This window comes from Thermoascus crustaceus, assembly GCF_041956765.1.
Source record: "Thermoascus crustaceus strain CBS 181.67 unplaced genomic scaffold VTN00scaffold_3, whole genome shotgun sequence".
NCBI lineage: Eukaryota > Fungi > Ascomycota > Eurotiomycetes > Eurotiales > Thermoascaceae > Thermoascus > Thermoascus crustaceus.
In genome coordinates this window covers 3,554,641-3,581,179 of record NW_027192529.1, presented here as the reverse complement: position 1 = coordinate 3,581,179, position 26,539 = coordinate 3,554,641, and the positions used below count along the sequence as shown (strand labels likewise).

Sequence of the window (26,539 nt, the reverse complement as noted above, 5' to 3'; positions counted from 1 at the left end):
TGCTTACCTATACAACTATGCGTGCCGCGATATACTCGTGTAACCCGAGGTCGACATCCATCCCGTCGGACTCTACTCTTTGATCAATTATAGCTTCTATCACTCCAGTGTCCTCTTACGGCACACGTCGGGACCTACGGAACGGGTATGATGACGGAAAGGAACATACACCTCAAAAACTTCATGATAATAATTATTGCAGAATCCACTTAGAGAGTTCGACGGCGTTTTATGGGCGATGATCTGATTTGTTTGTTTCATTAAACAATCAGAGTGAGCTAGCATATATCGACGTTGATTGGTGTTCATGCCACGGGGAAGCCGAGAGCGAAAGGAAAAGGAACACAACACTGATCCGACTTCACTTTCGGAGCATGAGAAATATTTTTGTTTTGAAAAAGGGAGATACTTTTTTTTATTCGTGTATTATATCCAGATTCGATTTCTCTATTATTTTTTGTCGTGAAATATTGGCATCATGCATTTTCATCACGTTATCCATTTTATGAAATATAAGTACCTACCTTATATCGGTCTTCCACTGTATATATATATTTACTATACAGTACATATTTACGTATCAGGATGTAAAGAAAATAAAATCAAGCGCACCGCAGTAAACTTGACTTGGTACCTAATTCCGAAAGAGGAAATATACATCATGATATATATTATATATTATATATATATATAATAACAATCCGAGATCATGTACTATGACTAATCGCGTCCATTATCAATAAACATAAACGTAACCTGGTCGCGATCCATGCCATGTGGTCTCTGCCTGCCTAGATATCGTATCATGTATCATTTCATATTATCTATTATAAAGTTGACTACGTAACCAATTTTTTTTATTTAGAATAACTAGTGATGGACTGGATTCCATGGACGGACGAATGACGTGAGTCAATTGGTCTGATCCGGGCCGATCTGATCGTTCAGTTACAGGTTATGGTTATGGTTATGCTTATGGATATTGTGCTGTGTACCTATGTAGGCATTGTCAGTAGACACGGCCAGGTCGGCAAGGGTGATGGTCGAGAAGGTGATCGATCACCCAGCAGAGAATGCCGGGGACGACATGGAAGAAGAACAAGAAGAGGAGAGACAGGAACAGACAGACGTATGTCCCACGAACCCCGCGATGGTTTTGAGGACGTAGAAGGGGAGAAAGGCGGGGCGGGGAAAGACCATGAGAAATTGGAGATGGTTTAAACCAGTGGAGTTCCTTAGATTCTCCTTCAATGGGATGGATTGGATTGGCGGGTGTTGGCAATTGGATATCAGCGGGTGGTGTGACCACGGATGAGACGGAATAGGAAAGATACTGAATCCGTGACCTTTGAGGGTCCAGGCTCAGCTGATATGGTGGAACGAATAAAGAAAACACCCTTGTCCCATTATCTTGCAATGTTACAGAGTTAGGTTAGGTAGACAGACCACATTCGGTAGATATGGCAAAAAGGCTTCCCCTCTCTCTCTTTATTCCCCATGGGTCGCCGCTGAAGATGGCGTCAAGCAATAACAAAAAACACCAACGACATGCAGCACCCACTCCAGCTCCGCTCTAGAGGTATGTATACAGCTTCCCCTAATTTTTTCTTCATCATTGCCCGCCTTCTTGCGGCCCGTCGTTTACTGCTCCTCGGGGTAGAGCTCCTCGCGGAGGACGACGCCCAGCTCCTTTCTCAAACCGTCGAGCTTCTCAAGGTACTGCTGGTACTGAGCCTCGTTCTCAACCTTGGCCTTGATGCCTGTAAAAATAAAAAGAAGTAAGCGTGCAAGCTCGACTAGATAGGTATATAGCTTCATGTTCGGTGCCTCGGAGGGGTTGTGGTGGAGGTGGTGGATGACGCACCTTCGAAGATCCGGACGGCGGTGGGGAAGTCGTTGACACGGCGGGCAGCCTTCAGGGCAGCGGCGAGGACCTCAACGGAGGGAACGAGATCGTAGGCGAAGGCGTTGTTGAGGTTTCGCTGCGAGGAGCAGCGACCGTTAGCCAGATGGAGATGGTTCGGGGGTGCGGGCTCTGCCAATGACAGAGCAGCTAATCAAGCGGATGCCAGTGCCGCTTTTTCTGTGTCGGCGGGACGGTGCGTGGTAAACGTACCTGGAGCTCGAAGACATCCTGCACGTTCTCGAATTCCTTCTCATATCTGCAATTGGGGCCGTCAGAAATTGTTGTCCTTGCTCTTTTGCTGCCCTTATCCCAGAGGATTTGCTTCGTGGGAGCCGGAAGCGGTCGTCCGGACGTGGCCGCAGGTTCTAGCCAAGATCCCACCCTCGACATTCTGCCTTGCCTCACGACCTCGACGGGGCTCAATTGGGGCAAGCCGCGTACCTGGCAGAGAACTCCTCGTATGTCTCCTCCTCGTGGCCGGCGCTGAAGCGTTTCGAGGTGGTGCTGAAGTTGCTGGCGAAGCCCAGGGTCACGGGCGTGGAGATGGCCGCGAAGGCCTGCACCGGCGACCGGGGGGTGTAGGAAGCTTTAAAAAAGGTGGAGGGGCGGACGCTCCGCGTCGCGATGCGGAAAAGGGCGGTGGGAGACATTGGGAAGACAGGGGAGAGAAAATTTGAGGTAAATTGAGGGCGTTTGGAAAGTTGGTGTGAGGTGTTGTAGAGAACGGAGGCCAGAAGAGAGATCGGCTGGGCTGAAGTTGGACGGGTTTTTGCGGGTGGTGTGAGTTACGTGCCTGAGGCTGTCAGGCCTCACAGGTTTTCTCGGTCAGCCGCTCCCGTCGCCGTCTGCCCACCTGCGGTCGTCCGCGCGCCAATGGCGTTTGTGCTTTTCCCTCGTGATGCCCACTGCTCTCCATGCCTCTCGGGATGTCATCAACCTGAATACCTCGTCATCGAGTCCCGGGCAAACCCCGATCTAGACGAGATGTCTTTTGTCACCTGTACACCCCTCTCTCAACACTAACAATGTTAGTAACTGATCATGCAGCAGACTCCCCAATTCACATGGAAGAATCGTCAAATCAGATGTCTCGACTACTTGAAGACTGATCTGGTTCTCCATACCTGCATGACGGTTGCGAAGACCTCGCGCTACAAGTCTTGTTGGTTATCGCCGCTTTACATAATATATACTACCTGCATCTAAGTTATCGATAATTCTCCAGATCTGTCAACCTAATCGGTTGTCTGTGCTCCAATAGAACCATCTGCAAACCATTGACAGCCACACTTAGTAGGAAAGCTATGTCCGCCAAGGTTTGCTCTACGATCGGAGAAAGCCAGATCATTAATCCTGGGGTAAGAGAACTGTCAATGCTGTTCAGCAAAATAAAAACCATGGAAATGAGTCGTTACATATATGGAAAAGGACAATCAAGCCAGCCAACATGCATTGACCATATCTAAAACCCATGTACCATATTTTGTAGTGAGATCGTTATCTCAACATCAATTCCTACCCCAAATAAAATAAATACACGGAGTGCACAATTTCGGACGCGCCATTGATAGATCTTAAAGGTACAGTACAAGCCCCATTGGTGCGCTGGTCCAAGTCCCACTGGTTGTTGAACGACATATCGCGAACATCAAGCCGTCCCGTAGCGCTGCCCTTTGTTTCCCGTTCAACCGTGCATGAAGCTTGAATTTCTCATCCGGATCTGCCGGAGCAGTGACTTGGGGCTCGGTACGCCGTCAGCAAGCGCAGCTACGGTGACCGCAGTGTCGCTGACAGACACTGCGGTTGCCCAAACAGCCCCTGGATGCTACATGTCACATGTCTCCCGGGAGTTTTGCAGGTACACGGTATCTACAGGTATCTTACTGGCATAATTCATCGGAAGAGTACCCGGAGATACTTGTGATACGTTGCGTGGACAGACGCGCCAAGACAGCCCCTTTTGCGCCGACCGGACCAGCCGCTAGGCCCGATCAGGGGTCGAGCCTCGGACGCGGCGGCCCTGAAAAGACACGCAGAACAAACAGCCATCGCCTCTTCAACGCTGGCCTCAACGTCTTCTTGCTTCCCTCTCCCCTCTCCTTTCCATCTCTTCTTCCTCTCGTCCCGCTTTCTTCCCTTCTTCTCTTCCAATTCTTGTCACTCCTTCAGTATCTTTATCTCCTCACCTCGTCTCCTTAGGGCCAGCAGGATTCTCTCTGCTCACCGACGCAGCGGGTTTCCCCAACTAGATAACACCCGTCTCAACGCCTCAACACTCCGCACCGTTGTCGCCTGGGGTTGTTATTGGTCTCAGGCTTTGTGCAACATCCTGGGTTGAACAGCGCGTCGTTCACCATGTCGCTCGATGCTCTGAAGAACATCACTCTTCCCACAATCGATCGCCCGTTCGGCATCGAACTATGGCCCATCTTCGACAAGGCTTTCACCTCCGTCGTCGGGTACTCCCCGACGGAGTTTAAATTTGTCGAGGGTGTCACCCCCATGTCCACCTTTAAGGAGACTGCTGCTGCTCTGATCACCTACTACATAATCATCTTCGGTGGCCGTGAGGTCATGAAGAACTTCCCGGCCCTGAAGCTCAATGGCCTGTTCATGATCCATAACTTCTACCTGACCGCCATCAGTGCAATCTTGCTGGCCCTCTTTATCGAGCAGCTTCTGCCAACCCTTTGGAGACACGGTATCTTCTTTGCTATCTGTGACCACAACGGTGGTTGGACTCCGCCGCTGGTCGTTTTGTACTACGTACGTGGCCTCCTCGTTTTGATTACATGTCCAGAAAGCCTCTCAATACTGACTTGATATAGCTCAATTACCTCACAAAGTACCTGGAACTGCTTGATACCGTCTTCCTGTTCCTCAAGAAGAAGCCCCTGACCTTCCTGCACACCTACCACCATGGTGCCACGGCCCTCCTGTGCTATACCCAGCTGATCGGGTTGACGGCCGTTTCCTGGGTCCCAATTACTCTTAACCTCACTGTTCACGTTGTGATGTACTGGTACTACTTCCAGAGCGCTCGTGGAATCCGCATCTGGTGGAAGGAATGGATTACTCGTCTCCAGATCATTCAGTTCGTCATTGACCTTGGTAAGTGCATGTGCCCATAAGACGTTAAGAGGCTCGTCACTCATAGTGTTATAGGCTTCGTTTACTTCGCGTCATACACCTACTTCGCTTCGACTTACTTCCCATGGGCCCCCAATGCTGGAAAGTGCGCTGGAGAGGAGTTCGCTGCCTTTGCCGGAATTGCCATTCTTAGCTCTTACCTCCTTCTCTTCATTTCCTTCTACTTTGCCACTTACAAGAAGACCGGCAAGAGTGGACGCCCACGCCGAAACACCGGCAAGCAGGCCGCTATCGAAATGAAGAACTTCGAAGTACCATCGGTTGGCGGAAAGGCTGCTGCAAACGGCAACACCAAGTCGAATGGCTCTGCTACTACTTCTGCTCGACAGGGCCCTGTCACGCGGTCAAGAAAGGCATAAATTGAGAATTCCGCGCCAACATACCTGGCCCGCCTCGAATGGACTGCAGTCCGCAGAAGCTGTGACTAAATGCTTTTCCTTTGAGGGAAGCATTTGGGGGATCCCGACATTTACGTACTGTCTTAATATGATGCTGCTTCTTTCCGCTCTTTACTGGCGGTCTGATGGATTACATGGCCATGCGAGGGCGAGAGAGACCAGTTCGGCGGTCATTGGACAGGAGAGATGAACCACAAAAGGAATTTTTTTTGGGTAAGACAAATATAATTATTTAATTAATGACACCCTTCGAGTCGAACGGATCGGTTCGTCGGCTGGTGACCGGTATTTGGATGTTGTACCATTGCATTGCGGGACGGGGTATCATCCGACAGAGCCCCGCTGGGAAGGTCTGGGGGAGGAGGGCTCGCACCCCTCATTGTATTTCGACAAATTAACATCATCTTGTTTGCCATTTCTTGTGCTACCTATTGTCGAAGTCCAAATGGTTCAAGTCTTGGTTTCCGTTCTGTGTTTATATATGCAGAGTAAATGTAGAGCATACATATAATAGGTGCTAATGACTAACGCTTTTTGTCATCTCATTTTTCTTGGTTGTCAGTTATGAACACCTATTGGAGGGAGAATCGATTCCTGGCTCAAGCAGCTGTCTTCCTCCCCTGTGAGAGATGAGTTCTGGCTCTCAGACTTGCATTGCGGGTGGGATCAGCTGTTCTACTTATATTGTCTCCGGAGGGACCTCCGCGGTCCCGAAGAGTCGGACGCTGAAGTGCGGACGAGCGAGGCGCTCGCGAAAGTGGCTGCGGAGCATGGAATCGAGTCCGTCACGGCCATCGCCCTCAAAAGCCCCCAATGTGTTTCCCCGGGCTGGGGGTCGGCAGGTGGAGCATCTCCAGGATGATATCCGCGCCCTGAGCATCAGGTTAATGAAGGAGCAGATCGAGTATCGGGAGAGTGTGCAGCCGCTGGAGATGGGGTTCCCGCATGATTTCGTGGGCCCGGATCCTAAGGTAACGGGCCGTGCTTCTGGTCTTCTTGCTGGTTCTGCGCAGATTGCGTTCTAAGCGGACGATGGTATGCGTGATGTTGATATTGGGAGATGGCGAGCTCCTCAATTGTGTATGACAAGCAGACAGACGCTTGCTCGCTAAGTAAAAAGGTAATAACTTTGGTCTGCAACTTCCTCCGGCTCTCCTGCCCTGCCGATGGCGGCACTATGGGTAAAGGCATCTGTCTCATTGCAATTGATTCCATCAGGCCCTTACAGAAGCATGGAAGCTAAGATTAATCCCCTGAAGAATCAGAGATATGCACCAGGCCGCATCATATATTCAAGCAGGGATATTGTGTATTTAATACTCACGGCGCGACGGCATTCATTCTAATCCCGCACTTCTGTACGTGAAGCATTGATTGTAAGGACGCATAAGGCGACGGAAGATAATCAATTAGACCCAAGATGTAGAGTACTGTAACGATCAGGCATAGTCAGATTGGCTAAGCTTAGCAGGTACATATGAGTTGCTGGCTCGTATCTACGGGGTAGATTGGAAATATAATAATCAACAATGTTGCCGCGTATATGAAGCGTGCACGGGGGTGCATTGTGCTAAAGGAATAAAAATAGATCAATAAATAGTGGGTACAATGATGTTTACCATGTAGCGGAAACGTAACTACCTAATCACTATTATCGAATTTAATAGAAACACAGGATGATATAACAGCTCACACTAGGAAAATGCTACTACAGCATCATCTACACCCTAGGCAGGTTAGTATTCTGCACCTCGCTCATTCGCCCACTCTACTGTACTGTCACAGACCCCAACAGGTTGACTTGAGAGGGTAGTGGACGGCACCGCGGCAAGGAATAAAAAAAGGAATGAAGGAGCCAGTGAGTGTATGAGAGAGAGAGAGAGTTATATAAGCAAGTAAACCAGGAGTGCAACGCGGGTAGCTGAATATATGTCCCTTATCACGACATGGATGCAGATGCGGTCGACCGCCCTTGGATAGGGGCCTTTGTCTTTGTTCCGTTCTTACCCCCCATTCTATTTCTTCCCTGCTATGCTACACAGGAGTTTAAGAAAGTACCAAAGATATCTATATCTAGGGAGGTGATAGACCGTTGATTCGGCTCCTTGCACTGCGTCTGATCAGTAAGGAAGATGGAATTGAGAAGTGATGACCTGCTGGATTCCCGGACGAACGAACAGGGTGTCTGGTTGGATTGGAATTGTGATTATGATTAGGACTGAGGCTCTTTCATTTCTTCAAACTTGCATGCTTTATGCTTATTGCTGCTGGTGGGAAAAAAGAAATGCTGTACATAGTGCCGTTTTAGGTTGTGTGTACAGCAGTACATGTACATTTAAAGCAACGGATGATTGCCCGGTACTCCATATTTCTGCACGACGCCCTTTTCTTTTCTTTTTTTTTTCTTTTTTTTTTTTTTTTTTTTTTTTTTCGTCTTTGCTTCGAAAATGACAGCACTCAGCTACTTTTAAGCCTCTTGAAGGAAGGTGATAAGGAATGCTATGTACTGCATGCACATATTTGCCTGTCTAATGGCCATGTGACTGTTACCGTCTATCCGCTACTCCTGTACACTGAATTAAACGGATGGTTGGGGCGAGACTCAAGCAATTCGGAGGGTTTCGGATGAAGGTTTGATTGCGCTCAGTTGCCCTACCCCGTGACCTGACACGTGGAGAGTTGCGACGATGTGACCCCTTCCAAAGACATTGCCCTAGGAACCACATCATCAGAGGCTCACACGAAAGGGGGCGAGAATGTGGCAATCATGAACGAAGGAGGTGTGTCGATAGGACTTGGGTTTATCTTCTGCGTGGAAATACGAGATGCATCTCTTCCTTTTCTTGCTTGGGTTCCTTATCAATCGTCTTTCGGCTCGACTTGCAGAATCAAGTTTTAACATCAGCGTTCTATATGCGGGATAAGAATTTGCGGAGATAGTGGCGTCGTTCTAACGACTCCAGAGTGTATTCCGTACGGGGTTTAGCCACTTTTCCGTATAGATACACAGTTAAGGTAGACCTGACATCCACGCTGGCGCTGATAGTGTGGGGAGTAGTTCCGACGACGCAAGGGGAGTAAAGGCCTGCGGTCTGAATAAGCCATGCTAACCAATTTCTCCTGTGCCAAAGCGACGGAGGGGTCACCAAGGACCGAGAAACAAGTGGTCTTGGTAGATGCTATTCTTGTTATCAGAGAACCTTAGTTTTGAAGCGCTGTCTCACGCTGGAACCCACCATGCTGCGTGTACCTGCAGGACCTCGGCGCTACAGCCAGCAGATCTCGTGATACGTGGGGAACCGGTAAGCTGCACAGAATGCTCGATAGTTTAATTTTTTTCGAGTCCGGTGTAACTTGATAAAGATGACGATGCCATCGTTTGTCGCTAGTCCCTGAGGTTGAGTCTTGACGGTGCACAGACGGCGTGGAGAAGTGCACAGGTCGAGGGCGCTGGCGACGAGGCGGGTGCAGTTGCAAGCAACGAAGCGGACCCCCCGAGACCTCCTGGCGACTTGTCATGAGACTCTGCGTTTTGCATCCACCTCCGTTACATCAACCCAACTCTCCAGGGCGATGCGTCTCCAGTGAGTGGCTGCTGCAAGGGCTCTCTCCCCATGCTACAGCTGCAGCGTCAGGCACTATCAACGTGTTCCCGTACACGCTTCGGACACTTGTCGCGAACATCCTTTCAGCGTTGGCCGCAGCCTGGAATCTTAGCGAAAGGAGCTGCTGTCTGACGCTAAGTGACTACGGAATATACTGTCCTGTTAATCTCTTAAGCGACGAGATTTACAACTAGCTGAAGCGTCAAGAACCGGTGGGTGCTGGACAGATCACCCGGTAGTAAGTGCTCGTTCCTGGTGGCCGTTTCAACAAGCCCTGTAGAGCCCCATAAAAGACCGGTGTTAAGACTCGATGACAGGACGAACCGGTGCCTTGATCAACTCCCCATCTTTGCGTCTGCTAAGCGTACCCACCAGGCGGGTCAGTTCGAAACGCTGTCTTCCTCTGGCGCGGTCGCCACATGGCCAATAATAGTCTCATGGCTTGTGCCCGACGAAGCATACCGTCCCAAGCGCAGAACGTCGAGGACAACTACTGCAGGTGCGTCATAAAACGCTTGCTGGATCGCATATCATCTTCACCGTTGACTGGCCACCATGTCGCCGGGCGCTCGCGCCGCTTGAGATCCCTGTCTATAGTTAGTGGATGTGAACTGTGCAGCGTGTATGATCGCATCTTGTTGATACGTCCATTGCCCAACGTCGACATTGGACAATCCTGATGCAAGCCGTGGTCCGCTTTTCTTGCCGCCAGCCATGGCTTCGAAAGTTAGAGCAAGGTTCGGAGGCCCGTCATCTCTCGTCTGAAGTCTTGGGGGTCCGGTCACTATCTACTGAAAAAGCAAGGGTGGTCGCCCCAAGACCTGCTGAGGAATCCAGCCTCTTTCGCTTCCTGCATCTCAGACGCAAGAAACGCGAGGCCGTCTACGTACTCTTAACCGGATTCAGATTGTCAGCAGGGATAGTGTGAGCGCGAGTCCTTCCAAGGTAATAGTCAACAACCCCCTTTGGAATAGATCCTGCTTCTCACCACGTGTGCAGGGGTCTTCATTCCGTACTCGTTGTGCCTGGACATAACATACGGAGCATACAGCACTTAACCGTCCACCCCGTCCATGACGTTTCTTCCCTGTCAGGAGACGAGTGTCGAGACTCTCGATGGATCGGCCGTGCTAGGTCTTGCCCTTCTTCTTGAACGTAGGGGTTCCTATCCTAGATAGTATTTACTATCCATTGAATGAACTCCTCCTGCTTATATCTACATACATTCATTTGCCCACATACGTTCTGCAATCCAAAGTCTTGGACATTCTGTCAATTTCAACGCAGGTGAGCTCGAGAGAGAGTGTCTAATGCCATGAAGCATGGTCTCCAAGATCCTGAGCATCGACCCCGTGGCTATCCACGGGAAGATGGATGCTCATGGGATCTGCAGGCTCGAACCGTGAGAAAGTCGAACGTTCTGCAGAGGTACGAGTCGGAAGAAGAGGAAGCATCCGAAGCAGACGCGGGAAGTCAAGACCGTGCGTTCTCGCCAATTGATTGCGACAGCAGTGATACAGGAGCATTCGATTCCGAATCGAGTGCAGACGAGATCACTCATGAGGAAGAGAGGGAGAACAGGAGCAGCAGGAACCTGCTATTTCCGTATCTACCAGCAGGTGGAAGAACAACACGATCACGACCAGTGTCTATCGACACGGTCAAGCGACGAAGCGATGTAACGTTTGTGCCAGACTCGTTCTCCCGCGATGATGACGACGATGATGATGAAATCACTTCACCTTCTACACCGATCAGCAACTCACCACCTCCGTCCTCTCGTTTACTCCATCCAACCGTCTTTGTGCCCCCAGAGGCTTCTGAGTCCGAGGTTCTTTCATACCATCAGTCCTACTATCATGACCCGGTTCTTTCGGATGATGAACCAGATATCGAATCTCCACTGCTCGTGGCTACACCGATTTTGTACAGGATTCCCACCTCTCGGCCAAGTCTAATTTCGATCAGTCCGCCTTCAGAACAGTCCACAGCAGACGATCAGGAACAGACGTCCTCGCACAGCCGAAGCTCCAGCAATAGCAGCAGTTGGAGCAACAACAGTGCTCAGAGCAGCGGTCAGCCGGGGTCGAGAAAAGGACATAGCAAACAGAACTCCTCGCTATCTTCCGTACCTTCGACATACTCCGGTGAATTCCTCCGTGCACCAACTTATCCACCTTCAGTTGGGACTCCCCTGTGTCCTGATGGAGATTCTTATGTTGACAAAAAAGCCGACTCGCAATCGCCTTCGGATGAGCAGCCCAAGCCCAGCTACCAAAGAGAGAGAACGGGTAGCACCGCATCTTCACACAGTATCTTATCATCAGCAGAATCCGTTACAACGGACGGTGAGACGGAGCAGACGGAGACCGGTGCTACGATAACATGCCTGTCCGAGATCCCTGCCATACCGTTTACGACGAGCCCGAAGGCCATGTCGATGTCCTTTTCTCGCCCCATCATCTCGATATCTGACAGGGAATCTATGTATTCTGCATCTCAAAAGCAAAGGCGTCCTGCATCCGCCATAGCAGAACGACGTCAATCGTCGACCCGTCGCAGCGTGAGCAGTAGCGTCACGTCTACTTCCTCCAACTCACGAACAGACCCGTTGTTCCTCAACCCCAACCCCGATGAGGACGACCACCACCTCTTCATCAAATCAATGCCGCACTGCCAGTACATGTTCGACTCGCAAAGTCTGCAGTCGTTACGGAACGCGCGACGCAGCTCGATGTCGCCACGTCCGCACTCCCGCCGCCCCCTTGCGTCCAGCCCAACCCCTTACGCCAACACCACCTCTTCCTCCTCTATTCCTTCTCCCCACAGTCACACCGGCGGTCACCGCCCCGGATCGGCGCACAGCGAACGCCTCAGCCCGAACAAGACGTACCCGTTCCTGACGCACTCGTCTTCCCGCCGTGAGTCAGCAATCAACTCCATCCGCTCATCTTCTACCACAGATCTCAGCCTGAGCTACGGCTCCGGCTCCGCACACGCAGTGTCCCCGATTGAGGACATCATTCCTGAACTGAACGGTAGTGACGACACTGACGTTGTGCTCCCGGAACAGCACGGCAAGGACAATAACAAAAATTTGAAACGCGCCAGCCGCGTTGCGGCGATGGGAAAGGGTTTCATGGGGTTGAAGTTGGGTCGGAGGTTGAAGCGAGCAGCCACGCCTGAGGATGCCAAATAGGATTCGATCCGATCCATAGTTTCTTTTTCAGAAAAATTTCCAAATGCAAGGTGCTTATTTTATTGACATTTGCATATGGGCCAGCCACAAAAAGCAAAAAAAGAAAACACAAAACAAGTAAAACGGAAAAAAGAAACCAAAATGAAATGAAAGAAATCTGAACGCGAATGAGAGTCGACCCAAGACAAGAACCCATGTTGAAGAGTTTTGAAGAATGGAATTGCAACGACCGATATATGTCCGACTCGGACGGAACGGACGGACGAAAAATATGTGGTACGTGTACGAGTACGATAGACATGACTGATTCTATTTCGACCTGATTAGGTCGTCGTTTTCACGACGAGCATAGTTGCAATTTCAAAGCTTGCTTCAGAGTGAGAGATGACATAGCGTAGCAATGCATGGGGTGGCTTTCTTTATTTGATTCGCCAAGTTACTGTTACTATTCTATGTCTTGTCTTTTTTAACTATCCTGTTCCATCTTTATCGTATCTCATTTTCATCGTGCCTTCCTTTTCTTTGCTTTCCTTTTCCGTATGACGCAGTACCGTACTCACGCACGCACGCATACTTAGCAAGCAGTCAGGAGGAAGAGAAAGAAAATGAGTAATGAAGTAAGTTAGGCATGGCAGTTTTGCTTTTGATTTATTTTCTCTTCTCCCTGGCATGCTATAACATGGCATGTCACCGATCTCATCCACCCTATCATCTATATACTTCCCTTAACCATCAGAGGTAGGATAAGATCGATGGAAATACACGTAATGTTTACTTTTACATCTCCTTCGGTCCAGTCTAGTCTGGTCTAGTCTACTCTAGCGAGGCTATGCACTGTTCCAGAATATTAAGATTGATATCTATCTATCTATCCATTCATCCATCTAGGCTTGGATTCCGAGTGAAGGAAGAAGGCTATTAACGTGGACAGTAAGGGAAATGAATGACTTGGAAGGAAACAACTGGTGCGGATGCGCGCAGCAATTTATCTGATGAAGGGTTTCTTAACCCGTGATTTAACCAAGATAGGTGACTGAATATCACGGAAGATATAGCAAATAAAGGTGTGACAACGCAGGGCGCAACTGTCCTCTTGAGCGTTTGAGCGAAAGGCTAAAATAAATAAAATAAGACTTGTCTGACACGGCAAGATTTCTCTATCTCTGTAGATAGTTGATATCGCCGGGACCGGGTCTGCTTGCCTAAAGACGTAGGAATCAATTATTGAATAAAACTGCATAGCCTGACCGATAAGTTGGACGAAGCTATCTACATGATGTCGAATTCTCCAAGGCATCTTATCCTCACACTTAGCCCTGTGCTGCCTAGCTGCTAAGTACTAGTATCTACGAGACTACCCTGTGACAATATGTGCGTAGAGGGAGGCCAATATACAGCAAACACACCCTTTCAATCAGTAATGGGCAGCTATCTTGGACTCACTGCCAGCAGAACTACACTGTCTGAAAGGAAAGAGGATGCAATTCTTGCACCATATTCTTCTTTTGAGGCTTGTGACGGCGCTCAGTCATAGGATTATTAGCTAAAACTATGGTAGCTTGTCATACAGAATCGAAAGCATGAGGGGAAAAGAAAGGAAAGAATTCGCAGGGCTTCGTGTAACGTGATATATATAGGCAAGCAGGACCGGCAGTATCCCAGAGGCAAAGGAATGCTCAACACCGATTCAACTATGGTCGATCAGTTGTCTTGTCTTTAGACTTTAGGTTATGATATTGGGTTTCTATGTGCTTGGACGATTCCAGACCAGGCTAGGCCGAGGAATTATTTTAGGGGAGTCTACAAGCCGTATTCCTTTTGAGTTTTCATGTATTTATATCATGACTTTAATAGAAAGACCCCTATTCTTCGACTCTTCGCTGTGATCGCCATCGCTTCGAGCCCCATACATACTACGGCGCGTCGCTAGATACACGCCGCATCGGTATCAATGGACGCTACTACTGCAGTATCACTGGATCACACAGAATTATTCTTCAATAGGTTCAGATTTAGTGGATAGATCCATCTAGGTCAGGGTGGATTCACTTACAAGCTGCAATGGTGAACAAGGACAGTGTCAGCCGTCAATCCAGCATAGATCCATCTAGGTCAGGGTGGATTCACTTACAATTTTATACACATAGTCCATCTTCGCACCCTTGGCGAGAAGCAACTGTATAACTGCTCCATGTCCACCCTCTATAGTGTATGACAAAGGGGTCCATCCTTGCTTGCATTTGGAATCTGGCTCAGCGTTGTGATCAAGTAGCAACTTTACCACTGCTTCCTTCCTGTTCTCTGCAGCATACGACAGTGGCGTCCGACCATTGCTGTCCTTGATGTCTGGGTCCTTTTTTTCAAGAAGTCTTATCATTATCTCATTTAAGCCAAAGTAAGCAGCAAGATACATTCCATAAAATTGCTTCAGTGAAGATAAACTTGCCACCCATCTCCCAAACTTTGACAAAAATAAGACTTGACTCAAGGCTGAAACTTTCAAGTTGTCCATAAGAAAGTTTAAAGCAAGATCTGACACGCTCTGTTGTGTATCTTGGACATGATAAGCCCAATTTTGGACAGCATAATTGAAGAAAGCATACTGCCGCAATCAAGTCTCCAGGCTCTCACTAGTTGGGCAGTATCCTCCAGCAAAGACATCAAATGAGAGGTATGTGAGACAGTTTATGGCAATAGTATCCTGTTGTATATCAGGGAATTTCTCCCAAAGGTTGCGCCGTAAATATTCTTGCGTGGTATAGTGTACCAGCCGGATTATCCTGCTTTCTTGGTCAATGGTGATTAGGCCTGCACAGGAAGCCACCATGTCCTTGTGGGAATAGAGAGTTCCCATGCCCAAGCTCGATGCACCATATTCCACAGCTAACGCATGTATCAGCTCCTCTGTGGTGAGTGCTCTTTTCGCGCAGACAATCCAGAAGAGCACGTTTTTGGCCAAGTTACTAAAGCCCGCCTGCTGGTTCTTGATCCTATTGATAGCATCATCATACGCCTTGTTCAGACCTTCTTCCCTGCTTTGCATCTTTTCTAATGCAATGTCAATGTCCCTCTCCCTGAGTTTGTCTGTAAGCGAGTTGATGTAAAGTTGTGCAAGGAGGAACCTTGATAAACTGTTAACAGCACAAGACTACTAAAGGTCATGGAGTGTCACTTACATGCCATTGACAAGAGTGGAGATATGGGATTTGATTTTGCACTGAAGTTCCCGATTGTCCTGAACAATACCAGGTAGTTGAGACATTTGGCCATCGAGATACCGCTCTATGTCTTCCTCATGAGCTCAAATTTCTAGTGTTTTCACACTGGTTGGAGGAGCTTTTGGGCCACTACTAGGCTGGAAGGTCACCATCAGTTGTGTGTCGGATTGCTCTTGTAGTTTGTATATCTCAGAAAGTAGTGATTCGCGAATTTGCTCCGTCTTACACTCATCTAGAGCATCAATAATGATAAAGAGTCAAGAATAAGACCTTATCACAGAGAGGAGTCCTTCAGATATTTCCTGAAGTGAAAGTTGCAGTTTTTCACCTTTGCAATGGCTGTCGTATAATTCGCAAATAGATCTGGAAATAACTGGTTGTGCCAGCGCTAACTGCAGAAGAAGCGAAGCAAGTAGATCATGAAAGGCCTGGTCGTTCTGCCTCTTGTAGATGCAGTATAAGAATAAGATGCCTGTCTTGTGCTCTGGGAAAGTATTTCGATCCCACAAACTCTTTAGATGGTCAACCACAATTGACGCAATCATGGTTTTGCCAGCTCCAGGGATTCCAGGGCAGAATAAGGTCTTGTGTTTGCCTTCTAACCATTCTATAAATGTAGGGTGCCTCAAGAACCACTCCCCTGTTCTGCTTTGGCGCTCGCGAAGGGTATCACTCTGCAGTGTTACATAGTCAATTGGACTGAGCCAGCGATGCAGTTTGTTACAATATTCATCTTCACTAGATTTAGAATATAACCTTCAATAAGTCACCACAGATGGTCTAAAAATTTACCTTCCTGAGTAGAGCAGAGTGACTTGACAGTTTCGTTGATAGAGCCAACATCCTTCCCAATTTTGGTAATTTTCTCAGAAACTTCCTGTATTTGGAGGAATTAGCGCCCCAGCACCACAATATGACAGAGGCAAATGAAGGAGACTAACTTTGATCTGATTGGCTGTGGTAGGTGTCTTATCCACCTGAGAAGGAGGAATGGCCATAAGAAGCTCCTTTGTGTATGCTGCTGCAATTGCTGCTGTGTACGGCTGCCAGCGCTTGTTCTTATGGGTATCAGAATAGTCACAAATCCCTTGTATCACAAGGCATGGGAAATTGTCCATCAGTCCTGCAGCTTCCATCTCAAAGCAGAGAATGCCTTTCTCCTGTCGAAGTTTCTCTCGGGTAGCACCATCCTTTATAACTTGATTTGCTGAGCCAATCAGGCCATAATGAATAACAGGATTGGCCGTATTGTGAGGCTTTCGGGTCAAGAGTCTTTGTTTATTGCACTTTTCACAGCCTCATCCTCCTGCATCATGATCATAACTTGCTTCAAATAGTTGATCATGTTGACAGCCAGGATATTGGAACTTCCACCTCATGTTCGGTTTTGCTTCCAGCATTTCTGAAACGAATCGATGAGTTGTTATCCCATCATTGATGTGAATTGCTCTAAGATTTGAGACTCTGGTTAACAGCACAGTGGGTGGCTTATTTAATGAGCCTGTCTGGACAAATTTGCCTCCCTGTACTGTTTTGCCAAAGTCATATTGAATGACTCTGCCTTATACGCTCCGTTAGCTCGAATATTTGCCAACCGGCCAGAGTTCTCTCACCGCATCCCCCCACTGGACTACTGACAACCACATCTCCAAGATGGATGTCTTCATCTGGGTCGTCACTGGGACTGGCAGGCGCGCCACCTCCGACACCTACCATTAAGCCAAACTGAATGTTAGGAAAGCTGCAGAGCATATTGGTAGCTGCTACTGCTGCAGGAGTGGTTCCTAGCACTCCGGATGGAAGGCAAGCAAGAACAACATTATGCTTCCCGATGAGTCCAAGAGTATATATATTCGAATCGTCTGTGTGCTGCGGGAGCGCAGGATGCACCTTGTCTAACATTGCGCGAGACGCAGCTAGCTCAATATCAAGAGCACAAATCCATCCCACAGTATAGTCGTTGTTTGTTAACTCAGACTCGTTGATAGAATGGACCTGTGTTGTATCGGTATTTAACATTGTGTGCAGCGGTAGCCGATCGAAATCAACAAGATGTGCACGCCTGACAGTCCCGGACAGGATTCGCGAGTGTTGGGATTTATCAAACAGCCAAGTTATGAAAGCAGTATGACCACTTGAATGTGGCTGATCGATAGTTACGACTGCTTAAAAAGAATGAGAAATGCTCTATAGTCATAGATGAGCACAGGTTGTATTAGAAGAACTGGAAGCACAGGTGTCTATGTTTATTCGGGGTGGACAAAAAAACTAAGCGATGCAATGAGGAGTTGCCAACGCATACTTGTCAAAGCTCCAGCTGTACAGCCTTTTCTGACTAGCCTTCTCAGCTATTGAAGATCGCTTCAGCATAGCGACAAGAGAGGAAGTGGGGTTAGTAATCACGATAGGTGAAGGGAGGTGCCTAAGGCTATCACCCTAATGATGTGGGTGGTCTCATTTCATGCAGGAAATTGTGATGTCTTTGGTTGCCTTGTATGCTTGGCGCGCTGTTTTCCTGCTGAAACTGCAGAATGGTCAATCCAAGAATGAAGGCTTCTGTCTAACGCCGCAAGTTAGTAGTTTCACATCAAAATTCAAAAGCCTTCGATTAGACTTGTTAACCCAACCCGCAAGTGGGTTGGGTTGGGTTATAATTCTGGCAACCCGCTGCAGGTTAAGCTAAATCTTAACCCAACCTGCAAAACCCATTTTGATTATATAATGAACAATCATTTCTAACTTAGGTTAGCTTTTTATTTAAATAAGTAGTGATCTTCAAAAAGCAAGTTGTATTGCCTAATAATCTAACCACAGTTAGAAATGATTAGCATCTTGGCACTAAGAAATGCCAAGACTTGGGTTTGCGGGTTGGGTGCAGGTTGGGTTGACCTCATGTCCAACCCAACTCAAACCTGCACGGGTTGGGTTAGCACCCCCCCCTCAACTCAACCCAATTTGGGGTTGGTATGTCTGGCAGCTCTTGTATCTCAGTTGACTGACTTGCCATGTAGCCAATTGCTGGGGTTGACACATCAGTTGTACCACCACCATGGAGCTCTAGGGCCTCCATGGCGGTTTATAGAAGCCTGGAGGCCTCTCTGAGCTGAATAACGTGTTAAAAAGATGTGTTTTTTATTGGTGTTGATTTTGGTGTGTCAAGCGGCTTTCTTCTTGCCCGTTGTCTAAGTGTCGCATCTTTCGAGGGCCACAATAGACTAGCGGAGTTGTTAATAAGTGAAGGAGCCGATGTAAATGCTTTATATCATGGGGTATACCACGAGATGGTATACGGGCAGGTGTATGGTATACCATAGGGTATACCATGGTGTGGTACGATGGATGGTATACGGAGGGGCTAGATTATATAAAGACGCTCATTCACCATGTAGATAGCTTTAGTTCTCTGTGCTCAATAACACATTGTTACTTGGTTATATACTGGCAGGTCAACAGGCTAACCTACTATTGAGTATACGTACTCAATACGCACTCTACTTCACCTTAGTCATGTTTATCAGTTAGTTAGAGATCATTACCCTTATTATTATTATTAATCAAGTTTAACGTCTATATAAAGCCTTCCGGCTATGACAGACCCCTGTTCTTGGGCTGCAATTCTCATCCTGTACTGGTAGTTCAGAATGAGATTTACTGCTCCTATCTAGTCCCTGAGGCTGGGCCTCCATCTATAATCATTCTTGACCTTTTCCTCGCCCTGGCTGTCTATCTACATAGGGCTTTTGAGCTCTATAGGCTCTCCTTGTTTTTAAGCCAGGATGGGCGCCACCCAGTCTGTTCCCGGGCTGCCTCTATCTATTACCCATGTCCAATCTGTTCTGCTTCCTCTAGGGCTTCCAGCCCCCATTCATCATCCTTCTGGGCCCTTTCTGCTGCCTGGGCCAGGTCCCCTGAAAAGCAGCCTACTGTGGTGTTTGCTAGGAACTGAAGCAGAGCTCTTGCGGCTCTGGGGTCCCCTAGCAGCCGGCCTTCTGGGTGATCCTCTGCTGCAGTAGGCATTGCCACACCCACCCTGGCTAGGGCTTGGTAGAGGGTTCCCTGCTGTCTCCGCCATTGCCTACATTCAAACAGTAGGTGGTGAAGAGATTCCTTTTGGGGCCTGGCAGCCCCTGCAGGTCTCTGACTCTTGGGCTTGTATCCGCTTTAGATAGGTCCCTATAGCAGCATGCCCTGTCAAATAAAAATCCTATCAAATAAGTAGGGTTATACTAAGACGGATCGAGGAGGTCTGTTATGAGACTGGTATGTAATAATAATATGTATGGGTATGTGTGCCTGCTTTCTACACAATCTAGAGGTCCTGTATAGGTATTGACAGCGAGAGCAGAAGTGATGGAATAAGGGAGACCTCGAAACTCAATGAATAGGAATGAGAAGGCCCCGTATCCCCGCCCGGAGCTTACTGTCCGTAACATCGTTTATTATTTACCGTCGTGGCTAATGGTTGATTGTGTCAATCGGGGGTTCGTCTACTGACGGCCCTCAATTCCATTTTTGATCGCTGTACGGAACAGAATCAGTCAGTCAAATCCCAACTTCATCAATGACAATAACGCGAAAAAAAATATGAAGGCAAACACACCGTCGCAAGAAGCTTTTGCATCCCCGAACAACATCCTCGTATTGGGCATGTAGAACATAGGGTTGGGCACGTCCGCTGCAAGAAGCAAACAACATTAGACAAAGTCACCTAACAAAAAAGTACAGTGCGACGAAAGACAAAGCATACCGTATCCACTCGACATCCCCCGCTTCATCACGACGACATGCTTGCTCTTCCACGCATGGAGGACCGGCATGCCTGCGATGGGCGAGTTCGGCTCCAGTGCGATCGGGTTGACTGTGTCGTTGGCGCCGATGACCAGCGTGACGTCTGTGTCAGGGAAGTCGTCGTTGATCTCATCCATTTCGAGGACGACTGTAGCACACAAATTAGCATTATCTAGAGGGGATTCGACAATATGGTGGAGGGAAGAGACGTACCGTCGTATGGCACCGACGCTTCAGCCAGAAGGACGTTGCATTGTCCTGGCATCCGTCCAGCAACAGGATGGATAGCGAATCGGACGTTGACACCCTTGGCGTGCAGCATGCGGGTAATCTCAGCGATTGCATACTGTGCTTTCGCGACGGCCATGCCGTAGCCGACGACCTGTATTCGTTAAAGAAGAAACTCACTATATCCAAGACAAAACGTACGATGATCACATTCTCCGCATTCATGAGAGCATCCACCGTATCATCGACTGATGTCTGGATAACCTCCCCTTCGATCTTCTTCTGGCCCTGTGTTGGAGCAGATATTCCTCCGAACAGAACGTTTCCGAGGGACCGGTTCATGGCAACGCACTAGCACCCAGTCAGTATATACTCCTATAAGACCAAACGTATGAACTTACCATAATATACGAAAGAATAGAGCCACTCACACCTATCAGTGAGCCAACCGTCGTCAGTAGTGGGTTGTCGAGCATGAAGCCCTCCGCAACCAATGCGAATCCGGAATATGCATTCAAAACAGTAATCACCACCGCTGAAAGGCCTAGTCAGTGATCAGGAAAACACAGAAGTCCAGAAGTAAACATACGCATATCAGCTCCACCGATAGCAGCAGTTGTCGTATACCCTGTCAAGAAGCTAAGTGCAGTATTAGCTCCAAGGCACGTAGCGGCGATTGCAGGTGCACCGGGTGCCATGGAAACAAATACGCCCATTGTAGCCATGTTGGAACCAAGAAGAGAGGTGTTAACCAAGTGTCGACCGGGAAGAATTTTCGGGCTTGACCGCATGCGCCCGGCAAGCTTGAGGAAAGCTACAATCGAACCGGTGAAGGTGACACCGCCTGTATTGCGATGTAAGAAGCAAGCTTATATTTTCCAAAGCCCAATACTTACCTATGAGGACTCCCAAATACGCTGTCACCATGTGCAAAGTCGATACATGCGCGATATCTGCCATTACGCTTCCGATACTCGTCAGAACCGCAGCAAGTCCGACCACAGAGTGCAGCGCAGCCACGGTTTGAGGCAGCTCTGTAGGCGTGATTCGTCGGCCAATTATAGCACCTGAATGACAGAAGTTAGTTAATGTGGATAAATGGTACAAGAGATACATTGAAGACTCACCAAGAATACTACCCACACTAGCAAGCGCTCCAAACTGGACCAACACCTCAGGAGAAAAGCCTACAGCAGCAAGTGAGGCAAGAATTCCCGAGCCAACTCCAAGTATTCCAAGGATATTCCCCCTTCGAGCGGTCAGCTGCGAAGCCAGGCCGGAAATCGAACCTATTCAGGTTGAGCAAGTTACTGGGAAAGACTCTAGCTGGAGCCCTAAACTCACTAATGCACAAGACACTGCTGACAAGATATCCGGCTTGCACAAGGCCAGCCATGCCGGTGCTAGCGGCGGCAATATAGCCTCCGCAGAAAAGTAGACTGGGAATAGCATAAAGCCATGGGTATTCAGGAGGATCGGTTGGACCTGAAAATCAAAGTCAGCACCAGATACTACTCAATTCTTAGACTGCACTCACGCTTGAACATGTCAAGCATACGCTTCGTAATCACGAAGCCACCTGATACATTTACAAATGCCAGGAGCACCGATGCTGCACCAAGCAGTTCGGGCAAGGTGGTGGGCAAGTACCCTCCACCCATGATGAAGAAGCCACCGATACCGACCATGCCTAAAAGATAACAAATTGAGCATTCGCATATAACTAATAGAGACGCAAAAATTTACCTGAAATTGCATTTGTGACGCTCATAAGTGGAGAGTGCAGTGCAGGAGCGACTCCCCATACGGCACGATAGCCAACGAGGCCAGCAAGACCAAACGTGAACATGTTGCTCATGAACATCGGGCCGGTCGCCTTGCCCAGCGCGAGTGCAGACCCCATTCCAGCCGTGACAGTCGCGACCTCCCGTGTGGCCTTCTGCCAAGGCGTCAGCGCCACTGTAGGTGCTTCCTTCGTTGCTGGTGCTCCTTGAGCGGCAGGGCTCAGGGTAGCTGGTGGCGTGGGTCTAGGAGCAGGAGGAAGGATCTCGCCGTTGAGTGTGACGATCGAGCCGCGTACGACCTCATCCGACAGGTCAACGCCAAAGCTTTTCTCTCTCGGACAGAGTGAGAGAAGATATTTCGTGATATTATTGGAATAGAGGGTGGATGATTGCGTAGGGAGGCGCGAGGGTAGATCAGTGTATCCTAGGACAAGTCAATCCAGGAGGCTCCACCTGTGGATGTATTGTCTAGACAAACCAATCACTTTGACCCCTTCATATGCAGCCAATTGCCCCGGAACAGTGGCTTCGCAATTGCCACCAGCTTCAGCAGCAAGATCTACAATCACGGAACCAGGTTTCATAGCAGCTACCATCTGTATGCACTTTAGCCAAGGCTGCCCCATGCTTAGTTGGATAAGAACACACCTCTTTCGTGATCAGCCTGGGTGCTGGTTTCCCCGGGATGAGAGCAGTCGTAATTACGATGTCTACTTCGCGGCATTGCTCCATCAAGAGCTCCATCTCGGCTTCAATAAATTCTTTTGACATCTCTTTCGCATACCCGCCCTGACCAGATCCTTCTTCTTTAATGTCTACCTCTATAAATTCGGCACCAAGGGACTGGACTTGCTCCCGGGCTGCGGAGCGTGTGTCGAACCCGTGTACAATTGCTCCGAGGCGACGAGCCTAAGGAGATGGAACGTTGGTCTACAGTTGAAGAAACAGTAAATAGTAGTGACATACCGCAGCAATGGCACTCAAACCAGCTACCCCAGCTCCTATTACAAGAACCTTACTCGGGGGAATCTGTAGCGTGTTGGTCAGTGACGTGTCTAAAGAACTATGGAGCCACGAATTGAAGAACCTTGCTGGATTTCATGTCATGTTAGCAACAGAAATACTTTAAATGTGACGCTGGTACGACTCACCCAGCCGCGGTCACTTGGCCGGTCAAAAAGCGACAATATTGATTTGAAGCCTCTAAGACAGCCTTGTATCCGGCTATATTAGCCATGGAACTGTTCAGCACAACAAATTAGTTCTAATTGGTTCTAGTCTGATGCTCCCATGTAACAAACCTCAACGCATCAAAGACCTGCGCACGGGAGATCCGCGGAATCATATCCATTGCAAACGAGGTGACGCCCCTGGCAGCAAGTGCATCGACGACATGTCTGTTCTGCACGGGATAGAGGAACGAGATAATCGTACCTCCCTGCCGTAACGCTTGTGTTTCATTGTCGGGGCCCTCGACGCTTGGGGCGCGGACTTTGAGTATGATATCACTCTCAGACCAGACAGTGCCTCGCTCGACGAGCGTCGCGCCCGCTTGTGCGTAGGCTTGGTCAGTGAACTGCGCCGCATCTCCTGCTCCGCATTCGACCAGCACACGCGAGAAACCCTTCTTGAGCAGGAGAGCCACGTTCTGCGGGGTGATGGCGACACGACGCTCCTTGGGGTAGATCTCGCGAGGAATTCCAACTGTCAGGGAGGAATAAGGGGTGATGACAGGTGCAGATGAAGATGCGCCGGTTGCTGTCCTTCTGGTCGTTACACAGCTTGGCAGAATAGTGGTGAACTTGCATCTGTGATTTGACTGCTGCGAGAGACAGGAGAAGCTTCGTATCTGGACGGCTGTTCAGTCATTTTCGTTAGCCCTAGATCTTATCGTATAGATAGAACCTGGGAGGTTCTCCATACGACAACCTACCTGAAAGCCCAAGCAAGCGGAGTGACAACCCTGCTCGGGAGCGGAGGCTCGCATGATATGGCTTGAAAGCCAGTCGCCTCGTCGACTGTCGTATCATCTTCGAAACTCGTAACTTGGATACGGAGAACGGGCAGACTCACGATCCCCAGGACCGCGACGGAGGAAGAATAAGGAAGTACATGTGAATGAAGCACATCCAGAGCAACTCACGACGCTCTCTCCCGGGTAGGACTTTTACCTCCTCACCACGGGCCAGGGGCATCTCGCGTGTGTCTGGCATTTATCCAGCAAGGAGGCTTCTGCGTACCCGGCTGGATAAGCGGCATCAGGACAAGAGACAGGGCTGCGAACCTAGCGTCGCATGACTCCATCTGGTGGGTGAAACTGTCGCCAATGATGATTGAAGCTGGGGTTGCCATGTCCGGGGTGAGCGCGGGGACAGAGAAGCAGCAGTCGAGGCGTTGTAACTGTGGAGAGCCCCGGATCAGCGTGCGACGGCTCGGCTGGCGATCCGAGAGTCACTGTCGCGCTCAGACAAAGCAGTGCTGCCCGAGTCTGTAGCCTTTGTCTTTTCGTACCACAATAATCGTCTCCATCCTGTTAGCACCATTCTCTCTCATTCTCCTTCAAACAGTAGTACCAGCTACTGCGGTGACTGAGGGTTACTGAGACATAGAGAGCTGTCCTGTTGCAGCTGCACGGAAGAGTATATCCGCTCGGTGCACGATCCTACCGGGAGCATCACCGTGCAGCATCACACACCACGACGGTTGCTTTCCGCATCCTGTCAAGAGATCAAAGAAGCGAGTTGACGTCAAGAGACATTTATTTTTTCAGGAGACGTCTCTTTTAAAAGCACGGGAAAGGCAAGTGAACGACTTGCTGCATGTCATCCTTCCCCCAAACTCCAACTAATGTCATGCTGTATACTCAGAAAAAGAAAACAAGCTACATCGACTACGGAGCATCTCCCCCCGTGTTCAGACTCGGCACGCCGTCATCCGGTCAACTGACCTACCGCTAGAGTCGAGCTAACCAAGGGCCCAAGCGAACGTTCCATCTTTAGAGAAAGCAGTACCCGCATCTCTACATACTATCTCCTGATACATCTCCTGATATCAGAGTACGTCGACGGAAAAAAAGTAACAGGAATGAAGCCTTCTCGTGCAACTGAGTGTTCTGGTTGTCCGCTTGTTTGTGGCAAGACAGCCATGGTCCTTTGTTGATATGCCGTCATGGAATGCTGACAAAGCTCCTGCAGGTCTTAGTTAACTAGTCAAGACAATAGACAGACAGGGAACTTCCCGACGTCCTTAATCTCGAATTTTGTACCTATTCTTCCAAGTTTTCCTTCAAAAGATGTTGTGCTCTGCAGATCCACATATCTGTCACTGCAACCGCCTTCTAGACAAAATCGAGAGCCCACAAGCAGCCAATTCTCAGCACAACACCGCAGGATGACAGGCATACCTTTTGGGTGAAAAGGAAAATAACCAGATACAAAAATGCTGGAGAAATGCCTTCTAGAACCCATCAATTTCTTCTTCAAGCACTGGCTCTGCCATATAACATGGGCCTGGTATACGGTGACCATGAGCACCGGCGGCATCGCCCTGCTACTCCACGAAACCCCGCACCAGTTCCACGGCCGCGAAAATCGGTACCATTGTATTCATCTTCAACCTGGTTCTATTCTTGTCGATCAGCATAGGTCTGATATACCGCTTCATCCGGAACCCATCCGCATTCAGCCGCTCCCTCACGCACCTGACCGAGTCCCTCTTCGGCACCTTCTGGCTTTCCAGCGCGACCGTCATCAGCAACACATAGGTCTACGAAGTCCCCTCGACGGGGCCCTGGCTCGTGGTTGCTGTCCGCGTGTTGTTTTGGATGTATACGGCCATGACGTACCCCGTCGCGGTGGTGCAGTACTGGCACCTCTTCACGGGCCGTCCCACTACTCTGCAATTTTTCACGGCGGCATGGATCGTGCCCATCTTCACCGGTCATGTTGACGGGGACCATCGCCTCCGTAATCGCGGACACGCAACCCACGGGGCATGCTATCCCCATCATCATCGCGGGGAGGGCCTCGGGTTCACCGCAGCCGTGCTCATGTATGCCAATTACATCGGACGGCTATTGACGGGAGGCTTGCCCGACCCAGATACCCCGCCCGGGCATGTTTATCGCCGTGGGACCCGCGTTCACAGGCCTAGCCCTGTCCTTATATCCATTCGACATTGACATATCATGATATAAAAGTCAAGGTATGTACTAAGAACCAGAATCTCGTCGTCTGGACAGATTAACGGGTTCCTGAACGCCAT

General features: G+C 49.1%; 10 protein-coding genes across 10 annotated transcripts; 4 read left to right on the top strand and 6 right to left on the bottom strand.

Moving 5' to 3' along the window:
* Nucleotides 1–7: 7 nt before the first annotated feature.
* On the bottom strand, nt 8–309 carry VTN00DRAFT_6494 (uncharacterized protein; the record flags this gene model as incomplete). The annotated part of the gene is made up of 2 exons (XM_069433136.1): nt 8–77; nt 170–309. 2 exons carry the CDS (start codon nt 307–309, stop codon nt 8–10), a joined length of 210 nt encoding a protein of 69 aa, XP_069288926.1.
* Nucleotides 310–1,039: 730 nt separating this feature from the next.
* Nucleotides 1,040–1,577, top strand: VTN00DRAFT_6493 (uncharacterized protein; the record flags this gene model as incomplete). The annotated part of the gene is made up of 2 exons (XM_069433135.1): nt 1,040–1,129; nt 1,437–1,577. 2 exons carry the CDS (start codon nt 1,040–1,042, stop codon nt 1,575–1,577), a joined length of 231 nt encoding a protein of 76 aa, XP_069288925.1.
* A 64-nt stretch (nt 1,578–1,641) lies between these two features.
* Nucleotides 1,642–2,556, bottom strand: VTN00DRAFT_6492 (uncharacterized protein; the record flags this gene model as incomplete). The annotated part of the gene is made up of 4 exons (XM_069433134.1): nt 1,642–1,760; nt 1,865–1,982; nt 2,117–2,162; nt 2,348–2,556. The coding sequence occupies 4 exons, from the start codon at nt 2,554–2,556 to the stop codon at nt 1,642–1,644; spliced, it is 492 nt and encodes a 163-aa protein (XP_069288924.1).
* Nucleotides 2,557–4,261: 1,705 nt separating this feature from the next.
* VTN00DRAFT_6491 (uncharacterized protein) lies at nt 4,262–5,415 on the top strand (the record flags this gene model as incomplete). Its single annotated transcript, XM_069433133.1, has 3 exons — nt 4,262–4,672; nt 4,735–5,017; nt 5,072–5,415. 3 exons carry the CDS (start codon nt 4,262–4,264, stop codon nt 5,413–5,415), a joined length of 1,038 nt encoding a protein of 345 aa, XP_069288923.1.
* Nucleotides 5,416–5,690: 275 nt separating this feature from the next.
* On the bottom strand, nt 5,691–5,995 carry VTN00DRAFT_6490 (uncharacterized protein; the record flags this gene model as incomplete). Its single annotated transcript, XM_069433132.1, has 2 exons — nt 5,691–5,882; nt 5,984–5,995. The coding sequence occupies 2 exons, from the start codon at nt 5,993–5,995 to the stop codon at nt 5,691–5,693; spliced, it is 204 nt and encodes a 67-aa protein (XP_069288922.1).
* An 88-nt stretch (nt 5,996–6,083) lies between these two features.
* On the top strand, nt 6,084–6,479 carry VTN00DRAFT_6489 (uncharacterized protein; the record flags this gene model as incomplete). Its single annotated transcript, XM_069433130.1, has 1 exon — nt 6,084–6,479. One exon carries the CDS (start codon nt 6,084–6,086, stop codon nt 6,477–6,479), a length of 396 nt encoding a protein of 131 aa, XP_069288921.1.
* A 2,241-nt stretch (nt 6,480–8,720) lies between these two features.
* Nucleotides 8,721–9,138, bottom strand: VTN00DRAFT_6488 (uncharacterized protein; the record flags this gene model as incomplete). The annotated part of the gene is made up of 2 exons (XM_069433129.1): nt 8,721–8,958; nt 9,017–9,138. The coding sequence occupies 2 exons, from the start codon at nt 9,136–9,138 to the stop codon at nt 8,721–8,723; spliced, it is 360 nt and encodes a 119-aa protein (XP_069288920.1).
* Nucleotides 9,139–10,374: 1,236 nt separating this feature from the next.
* VTN00DRAFT_6487 (uncharacterized protein) lies at nt 10,375–12,258 on the top strand (the record flags this gene model as incomplete). The annotated part of the gene is made up of 1 exon (XM_069433128.1): nt 10,375–12,258. One exon carries the CDS (start codon nt 10,375–10,377, stop codon nt 12,256–12,258), a length of 1,884 nt encoding a protein of 627 aa, XP_069288919.1.
* A 2,611-nt stretch (nt 12,259–14,869) lies between these two features.
* On the bottom strand, nt 14,870–16,474 carry VTN00DRAFT_6486 (uncharacterized protein; the record flags this gene model as incomplete). Its single annotated transcript, XM_069433127.1, has 4 exons — nt 14,870–15,380; nt 15,435–15,540; nt 16,269–16,353; nt 16,418–16,474. 4 exons carry the CDS (start codon nt 16,472–16,474, stop codon nt 14,870–14,872), a joined length of 759 nt encoding a protein of 252 aa, XP_069288918.1.
* Nucleotides 16,475–19,963: 3,489 nt separating this feature from the next.
* VTN00DRAFT_6485 (uncharacterized protein) lies at nt 19,964–26,285 on the bottom strand (the record flags this gene model as incomplete). The annotated part of the gene is made up of 20 exons (XM_069433126.1): nt 19,964–19,995; nt 20,077–20,151; nt 20,224–20,412; nt 20,478–20,646; nt 20,694–20,843; nt 20,924–21,027; nt 21,082–21,336; nt 21,389–21,559; nt 21,620–21,781; nt 21,837–21,977; nt 22,030–22,182; nt 22,239–22,700; nt 22,755–22,872; nt 22,925–23,185; nt 23,243–23,363; nt 23,428–23,517; nt 23,578–24,133; nt 24,517–24,676; nt 25,847–26,041; nt 26,121–26,285. The coding sequence occupies 20 exons, from the start codon at nt 26,283–26,285 to the stop codon at nt 19,964–19,966; spliced, it is 3,729 nt and encodes a 1,242-aa protein (XP_069288917.1).
* Nucleotides 26,286–26,539: the final 254 nt, after the last annotated feature.